The 9,733-nt window shown below is 38.5% G+C and overlaps 1 protein-coding gene across 1 annotated transcript; it reads right to left on the bottom strand.

The window, feature by feature from the left end:
- Positions 1 to 5,508: 5,508 nt before the first annotated feature.
- Positions 5,509 to 9,494, bottom strand: LOC126688224 (protein STRICTOSIDINE SYNTHASE-LIKE 11-like). Its single transcript, XM_050382852.2, has 4 exons — positions 9,398 to 9,494; positions 7,852 to 8,017; positions 7,320 to 7,589; positions 5,509 to 6,074 (listed from the first exon to the last, which is right to left on the bottom strand). Exons 1-4 carry the CDS (start codon positions 9,450 to 9,452, stop codon positions 5,588 to 5,590), a joined length of 978 nt encoding a protein of 325 aa, XP_050238809.1. The 5' UTR covers positions 9,453 to 9,494; the 3' UTR covers positions 5,509 to 5,587.
- Positions 9,495 to 9,733: the final 239 nt, after the last annotated feature.

Raw genomic sequence — 9,733 nt, 5'->3', positions numbered from 1 at the left:
CCAAGCCGGTTAAGAAAGGCTCAAGGGAACGAAAAGTTTCATAAGTTCCTTGAGATCTTCAAGAAATTGCAAATTAATCTTAGTTTGGCGGATGCACTACGTGAGATGCCACAATATGCCAAGTTCTTGAAGGATATCATCACCAACAAAAGAAGTTGGGATAGTGGCGCAACGGTTCCCATTCCGGAAGTGTGTAGCTCCATTATTTTGAATGATTTACCAGCTAAGTTGAAGGACCTAGGGAGTTTTTTTATACCTTGCACTATAGGAAATATGAGTTCTATAAATTGCCTATGTGATCTTGGTGCTATTATTAATCTGATGCCTTTAACTCTTTTCAGGACACTATGTGGAGACCAACCGTGAAAAGCACCTCGATGGTACTCCAACTAGCGGATCATTCGTTGAAAAGGCCGTTTGGGATTGTTGAGGATGTGCTTGTCAATGTAGATAAGTTCATCTTTCCGGTTGATTTTGTTATATTGGAATATGCGGTTGATAAGGAGTGCCCAATGATCTTGGGGCGACCCTTTATGAACACCGGAAGAGCTTTAATCGATGTGCATGGTGGGAAATTGACCTTGCGAATTAATGAAGAAACGGTTGTGTTTGATATGAAGAAGGTTATGAGGGGTACCATCGAAGAGGAGGATTGCATGAGGATATATTTGGTTGATGAGATTGTGGAAGAGCAACTCCAAGAGAATGTGCAAGTGTTGAACCAAGCCAAGGGGGCAGAAATTTGTCCTCAACAAATTTCTCAAGTCTCGCTTCATTCCGGGGTTGTGGATGATGAATACGCCAAAGAGGATGAACCTAAGCCGGAGAATTTAAACAAGAGCAACGGTGTGACTCCACCATCTTCCGAGTTGCCACCTAGTGTTGAAATGAAGCCGCTTCCATCTCATCTCCGGTACACCTTTGTTGGGGAGAATGAGACCTTGCTGATAATCATCTCCAACAAGCTTTCTAAGGATCAAGAGAGGAGGGTTGTGCAAGTAGTGAAAGAGCATGTGTTAGCCATGGGGTGGAAAATCTTCGACATTCGAGGCATAAGTCCTCAAGTGGTGATGCACAAGATCCACCTTGAGGATGAAGCCAAGAAGTGTACTCAAAGGCAAAGGAGATTAAATCTGAACATGAAAGAAGTTGTGCACAAGGAAATAGTGAAGCTTCTCGACGCGGGGATCATCTACCCAATCTCCGATAGTGGTTGGGTTAGTCCGGTTCAATGCGTACCCAAGAAGGAAGGAATGACGGTAGTGGAAAACGAAAAGGGGGAACAAATCTCTACAAGAACAGTGACCGGGTGGAGAGTTTTTATCGACTACCGGAGGTTGAACGCGGAGACCCAAAAGGACCACTACCCTCTAGCGTTTATTGATCAAATGCTTGAAAGAGTGGCGGGACACAAATAATATAGTTTTCTCGACGGTTACTCCGGGTATAATCAAATACTCATCTTCCCGGATGACCAAGAGAAAACAACATTCACTTGCCCCTACGGTACTTTTGCGTATAGAAGAATGCCTTTCGGATTGTGCAATGCCCCCGCAACATTTCAACGATGTATGAACTCGATCTTCAATGACATGGTGGAAGACATAATTGAGGTATTTATGGATGATTTCTCCGTTTTTGGCAATTCATTTGATAGTTGTTTGGCCAACCTTGAGTGTGTTCTAGCACGGTGTGAGGAGACCAACTTAGTGCTTAATTGGGAGAAATGCCATTTTATGGTAGATGAGGGCATTGTTCTTGGACATAGAATATCGGAAGCGGGTATTGAGGTAGATAGAGCGAAGACGGAGGTCATTGAGAAGCTAGTTGCTCCGGTCACGGTTAAAGGAGTTCGGGCATTCTTGGGCCATGCGGGTTTTTATCGCCGGTTCATTAAGGATTTTTCATCTATTGCAAGGCCCCTAACAAGTTTGTAGTGAAAGATGCCCCTTTTGATTTTACCAAGGAGTGTCATGAAGCGTTTGAGAAATTGAAAGAGGCTCTTGTGACCGCACCTATCCTCGGAAATCATGCCTCCGGACTTGACTAATCACCAACGGAAGAAATTTTTATCCGACGTCAAGAGGTATTTATGGGATGAACCCTACTTATTTAAGATTTGTGGTGATGGGATGATACAGAGATGTGTAGATTTGGGAGAAGTGATGCCTATTTTGAGTGCTTGCCATGATTCCGAGTATGTCGGGCATTACGGGTCGGCTAGAACCGCCGCTAGAGTTCTTGAGAGCGGTTTCTTTTGGCCGACTCTATTTCGAGATGCCAAGGAGTATATTGGCCATTGTGACCGATGTCAACGAGTGGGGAATGTCTCGAAGCGAGACGAGATGCCATTGACCTTCATTCAAGAGGTAGAAATATTCGATGTTTGGGGGATAAACTTCATGGGGCCATTTCCGATGTCTTATGGGAACCTTTTCATTTTGGTTTGTGTAGACTACGTGTCAAAATGGATAGAAGCGGAGGCTTTACCTACGAATGATGCCAAGGTGGTCATACGGTTTCTAAAGCATCTTTTGAGTCGTTTTGGAACGCCTAGAGTTGTTATAATTGATGGGGGCTCACATTTTTGCAACCAGCAATTCGAAGCCTCGATGAGAAAGTATAATGTTTACCACCGTGTTGCAACCCCCTACCATCCCCAAACTAGTGGGCAAGTTGAAGTCTCAAACCGCGAGTTGAAGAGGATCCTAGAGAAAACAGTGAATGTGTCAAGGAAAGATTGGTCTTTGAAGTTGGATGACGCATTGTGGGCGTATAGAACGGCCTACAAGACTCCACTTGGTATGTCGCCCTTTCGAATTGTCTATGGGAAGGCATGTCACCTTCCTTTGGAGTTGGAGCACAAGGCCTATTGGGCGATCAAGAAGCTCAATTGCGATTTTAAAATGGCGGGTGAAAAGCGACTTCTTCAACTTAATGAATTGGATGAGATTCGGTTCATGGGTTACGAGAATACTAAGCTATACAAGGAGAAAAAAAAGAAGTGGCATGATGCACATATCGCCCCTAAGGTTTTGGAAGCGGGGTCCTTTGTGTTGCTATACAACTCGAGATTGAAGTTGTTTCCGGGCAAGTTGAAGTCCTGATAGAGTGGGCCATTTAAAATTAAAAATGTGGCAAGTCATGGAGCGGTAGAATTGGAGAATTCTCAAGGCGAGACCTTTAAGATCAATGGGCATCGATGCAAGCCGTATCTCGGGCCTTTGACCAATCGAGTGGAAGATGCGATATCTTTCACAACTCCTACTTGAGTCCGCCATACGACGGTCGAGCTTTCGACTTGAAACAAGCGCACTTGGGAGGCATTCCCAAGAGGTTCGATTTAATGTTTTTATTTGTGTTGTTTTTCTTTAGTTGTTTAAAGTGTTTATCTTCGTTAATTTTCCTTAGTTTGTTCGAGATAACGCCGGTATGTTCAAGTTTTGTGTCCGTAGGTACGAAGAAAGAGGAGGAAAATCATCCTCCCCCTTGGCATAAGGCAGCTCGAATCGAGCTACCATTGTTAAATGGAAAGCTCGAATCGAGCTACTCATTTACAATGAGGAGCTCGATTCGAGCTCCTTGTTAAAAAAAAGGGGGACTTTGATTTTAAATGAAATGTTCCTATTGGTTGGTACTTTAAGACTCTTGGATTGATGATGTGTTTAAATCTTGGCCTTCAAATTAGAAACACACTTCACAAAGATCAATGACATGGCAAGATCTCCACCCTTCCTCTCATTCATTTGAAATTTTACCATAAAAAGAACTCCAACACTTCTTCTTCTCCAACTTCTTTTCCCTAATTAGCAAAACCTCCATAGCCAAGACCTCCATTCTCTTTCTTCTAGCCAAATCTTCCCCAAGCTCCATCTCCACCGTATTAAAGCCAAACTCAAATCTAAACACATTTTCAAACACCCTTTTCCTTATTCTACAATGTCTCGAAATACAAGAGCAAGCCGAGCCTCCAAGCAAAAATCCATCCCTCCTATTGAGCAATAATTTCAAGAAGAACTTCCACCTCGAGTTATCCATAGTTCACGGAAAACAACCGCCTCCGGAGCTAGAGTTGTAGGGGTGAACACTCCGGGGTCACTCACAAGGAAATACTAGGCACCCTTCGAAATCCGTTCAGTGAATGAAGGGGAACGCTATGAAAAGCTTACAAAATTGGGTATTACCGATGCTTATGCCATTTGTTGGAAGACTATGAAGAAATTGGGCATTGATGGGATGTTCGAAGAGCTTACTCAATTCCTTTTTCTTGATAAGTTGATAAGGATACCACACGATCAATGCGAGGCACTCACATATGAATTCTTCACCACCCTTGCGCCAACCAACGACACTTATATTACATTTCGGTTGGATGGCAAGGAGCGAGAATATTCCATGATCAACTTATTTCAAGACTTTGCATTGAACGATCTAGGAATGAAAGAGTTGCCGGAAGGGGACGATTTTGATGCAAACGTGATATGGAATAAGGCATCGGGGAAACCGAGCTACGACTCACACATCTCCAAGTTAAAAGAGGTTCGAGATATTGCAACCATAATCTTGCTTAAGTGGTACGGCCACACCTTCTATGGACGCCATGAGCATAACAAAGTAGCAAGGTCGGATTTGTTCCTTTTGCAAGCTTTGTATCACCCAACGGAACCGACTATGCAAGTGCATTTGGCGTACCGGTTGATAAAGTTGCTCTAAGAGACTCCTAGAGCTCAAAATAAGAAAGGATTCGGATGGTTGGTGTTGTTTTTGGCAAGAAAAGATCTGGAGTTTGATGAAAGCAAGTATCGGATTCAACCGCCACGAATGATCGATATGGATCACTTGAGTATAGAAGGGTATGTGAGGAAGGAAAAAATTTTGGGCAAATACAAGTACGATAATTGGGTGGAAACACGCCCCGGCGAACCAATTCCGGCTAGCTATCAAGCGTCGCCAAGACAAGAGGTAGAGCCAAGACGGGTTAAAGAGCCGGTGCGAAGGAAAGACAAACATGCGGCCGGCACTAGTGCCGAAGGACAAGATATTCCAGAAGGGGTACAATGGGAGCAACCGTCTCCGAACGTCTCGCAAGGTGGAAGTGATTTTGAGGCAATTCAAATTCGGTTCATGGAGGACCAACGTAAAATGTGGGAGCGCATGGAATATAGGCAAAAGAGGCTTCAAGAACGCCAAAGATGTCATGAAGAGAAATTGCGTGACTACCTCAATGCCCAAGGGGGGCCGCGCTATCCATCGCCAACACCATCTCCGGAACCGCCGGTGTTCGATTGAACACACAAGATTTGATTTTCTAAACTCAACTCCTAATTCCATTTTTTATATGTCTAATTTCTTAGCATTGAGGACATTACATCGAAATGTGTGAGGAGGGATGGAAAATTGAATGTAGTTGCGTAGGATTGTTTGTGCTATTTTCTTTTTCTTTCTTTTGTTAGGTTTTTTTTTATGTTTTGTTGTGTCGCCTCAAACCAAAAAATTCGAGTTCCAAGCTTGTTGAATGCTTTTGTTTTTATTTATAGATTAAAGCTTTTATTTTCCGGAAGTTGCTACATCAGGACATGGCAAACTCTCAAAACTTCTTAACCACGCCAAGAAAATTAGCAAAGACAGAGCCGATGTACAATGTCCCAACAACAGGCTCATGAACCTCACTTATCAACGTAGAGTTATACTCTTGACTAAGAGAAATATTGCGCAAAATTTTACCAAGTCCGTCAATTTTTATTGCCGTTGGAACATTATTTTGATCAAGTGATTGTTGAACATTTACTGCGACCCAAAAAGTATCTCCTAAAGGTGTCCTCTTAATATTGTCTAGATACCCTGGCAATGTTAATAGAACTTCTGATGTGTTGGCTTTAGAACCTTTTAGCCAATATTTTTGAATTCTTCTCCCTGTGAACTCTGTAAAAAGGAGATAATTTCCAGCAACACTGACTGCAACCCCAGATGGGCCTATAAGATTTCTTAATAAAACTGTAACGTTTTGGGTCTTTGGATCATATTTTAATAACCTTCCTGTTGAGTCATAGGTAGCCACGGAAGCTTTATATTCACTGCATATATCAAATTTGAATTTCGTTATTCGATAAGGGCTTCTTAAATACAAAATAAATCTCAATATTCGAGTAAATTTTACATTAAAATACTAAAAAGGTAAAACCTATTTTAAGATTTTGTACTTTCCTTTATTTTTTACATTGTTTCTAGGTATTTTTGTTTATTTTACATGATCTCTGTACTTTCGAAAATAATTTTATAAAGTCATTTTATTAATAAATGTAAGGTCCATGTATTTTCTATTTTTTTTACCTTCGTCTCTAAGAACTTTTATTATTTTATATGATTCATGTACTTTCAAAAATTAATTTATAAAATTATTTTGTTAATAAAAAGACGGTAGTGTGAAGGAATAAAAAAAATGGAGTAAGTAAAAGCATATGGTGTCCTATCAGAGCTAGGGGTACAACAAAATGAAAATTGCGGTCTCCTATTGGATATGGCATAAATCTATTTGCGATTTTACGTAGATAACCACAAAGTATGATATGTCACGAAGATACAGATACTTTTAGGTATTCTTTTAATCAATTTGATTTAAGATTATCGATATAGAATCATTTTTTCTAAGGCCTAATTACTTAAAAAAAAACCCACTTTAAACTTTTTTTTCGTTTATATCCTGACCTTGTAAAAAAGTCATTTGTACCCTATTTTGGGTTTTTAGGTTTCATCTCTACCCAATACAAAAATATAATTGACAATTTAATGAATTAAAGGATGAAAAAAAATTAAAAACAATTAAATAAAATGTTATATCATACGTCTAATTAGTATGTAAACATAAATTAAAGAATTATTTTAAACTTTTTTTTCAAGTAAAAAGAGACAATTTTAGTACTTTTTGGTAGAGATGAAACCTAAAAATTCAAAATTGGGTACAAATGATTTTTTTACAAGGTCAGGGTATAAACGAAAAAAAAGTTTAAGGTGGGTTTTTTTTAAGTAATTAAGCCTTTTTCTAATAATAATATGTTTGTAAATAGAAAATAAAGTACAAATATAAATACTTAAGCATAGAGAATATAGTGTTTTGATTATTTATAATTGTTATTAAAGTTTTCAAAACGTAAGCAAAAGATTTCCTTGATTTTGTAAACATGAAAAAAATATATAGGATTCTTTTAAGTTTTGAAAACGTGTTTAGAATATCTATAAAAGTTCAATTTCTGAAAATTAAATCACAGAAACACTTCCGATTTTAAAGTTTCCGCACTTTTTGGATGGGTATTAAAAAATACCTAAAGTTGTATGTAGCACTAGCATCGATGAAAAAGACAGTGGATGAAAGTTGGTCAACATCCAAACCAACAGTGAAGCGAAAAGGCAATCCTTCTGCACCAGTAGCTATTGATCTTGCAAGCCTGCCATTAGTTCCGGCAACAAGGAGCCCGAGGTAAGCGTCGACGATGAAGAGCTGCCCTGTTGAATGCAAGAACCCTATTCCAAAGGGTCTTCCGCACACATTTCCGAGATTTGGGTCTGAATTTCCATCACATACCGCCTTCGACCTGTTAAAAAACTCATTCGTCAACAGTTAGAAAGCAATTAACATACTTGGCAATGATGTTTTAAGGACAAGTAATTATCCTAAGCAATTGATATGCCATATCATTTTACAATATATATTTTCTTTTACTTAAACAATCAAACAATATTTAAAATAGAACATGCATATTTACATATGTAAGAGAGATGTTGCGAAATGATTTGACGCATCGGTTGCGATGATTTTTCTTTTTGTGAAATGTTATATAAGAAATATTTATAAACCTGGTCGGCGTATTAAAAGCATAGTCTTGAAAACCGACGTTAGGACCTTGATATTTGATAATTCTACCATCAGCAATACCAGTGTAGGGTCCTTGACCGCGCACATCAAAAACAGTAGTGTCCGGACCCGTGACATTGAGACGGGTGAATGTGTAAGAAAAAACAAGGCAAAAGGCTCACTTTAGCCCCTAAAATCAGAGCGAAAAAATTAATAAGACCCTAAAGTCGAAGGTTGCTCACTTTGCCCCCTGACGTTGTTCAAATTGGCTCAAATCACAATAAAGTTTTAACTCCGTCTGTTTTTATGTTAAATGATGATGTGGCATGTATAAAAAAAGTTCAAAAACATCCTTAATGTTTAAAATATATACCAATTTCATACTTATAACTTTTTTTAGTCATTATCACCCTCTTTTTCATTAAATATCAATAATTAAATAATATTTAAAAATAAAATGTTTATTAAAAAATGGAAACTCAACTAAACACGTCGAAACCTAATTAAACAAATCGAAATCCAATTAAACAAATCCATCGCCGGAAAATTTATCCAAAAATTAAATAAATAATAATTTATTTTTTACGAATACAAAATTATTTTAATCCGAGATACGACCACCAATCCATCGTCAAAAAACCGTTTAAAAATTAAATTTTTTTTTTCAAATTCCGGAAACCTACCGGTGGTGGATCTGCTCATCTGAGTAGACCCACCATCGGTGGTGGGTCTTCTCTTAAAAAGAGCAGACCCACCACCGTGGTTCTGCTCTTAAAAGAGAGCAGACCCACGGTGTGGTGGGTCTGCTCTTAAAAGAGAGCAGACCCACAGTGTGGTGGGTCTGCTCTCTTTTAAGAGCAGAACCACCTTCGGTGGTGGATCTGCTCTCTTTTAAGAGCAGAACCACCTTCGGTGGTGGATCTGCTCTTTTTGAGCAGACTCACCACCGTGGGTCTGCTCTAAAAAAGAGCAGACCCACCGTGGTGCTTCTGCTCACAAAGAGCACACCCACCACGGTGGGTCTGCTCACCACCGACGGTGGGCCGACGGAATGTTGTGTTTTCGGAATTAAAAAAATATAAAATGTCGTTTTTTTTGTTAATTAATTTTTTTTTATTTGATTTTTGATCGGAATATTTTTTGCTAAAAGTTATAGAGGTAGTATCCGGCGTGTGGGTGAATTAGATTTAAATTGAATTTTGTAGCGTTTACTTATGTTTCGAAGTGTTTAATTGAGTTTCGATTGTTTTAATAAATGTTTTAATTTTAATATTATTTAATTATATATATTTAAATGAAAAAGAGGGTGAAAATAGTTAAAAAAATTCATGAATATAAAATTGGCAAATATTTTAAACATTAAGGATGTTTTTGAAATTTTTCCCTAACAGCCATGTCATCAGTTAGACGGAAGAAACTAACGGTGGTGCGATCTGAGCCAATTTGGACAACGTTAGGGGGTAAAATGAGCAACCTTCGACCTTAAGGTCTTATTAATTCTTTTGCTTTGATTTTAAGGGCTAAAGTGAGCCTTTTGCCAAAAAACAAAGTGAGGAAGAAGAGAGAACAAAATGAGAAATATATTAAAAATCATGACTGCCATTGAGCTAGTATTCTTATAAATCGATGAACAATAATCCCAAATTGATGTATATGTTGTTTCATGCTGCCACTTTATATATACAAAGTCAACCAATAGTACATTAATTAATTACTAGTGAGGACCCTCTCAATTTGCTTGAAGGGAGTTAGGATAGAGTGCTGCCTAATAAAGTTAAAGTTAAATTTTAGGATTGATAAAGTCAACAATTTTTTTTTTTGCCAAAGATAAAGTCAACAGTTTGCCAAACAACTTATTGAGAAATTACCTTTCTAAAAAATAAA

Source organism: Mercurialis annua, linkage group LG6 (genome assembly GCF_937616625.2).
Source record: "Mercurialis annua linkage group LG6, ddMerAnnu1.2, whole genome shotgun sequence".
NCBI classification, from domain to species: Eukaryota; Viridiplantae; Streptophyta; class Magnoliopsida; order Malpighiales; family Euphorbiaceae; genus Mercurialis; species Mercurialis annua.
The sequence above is the reverse complement of the archived record's forward strand: the minus strand, read 5'-3'. Positions and strand labels throughout refer to the sequence as shown.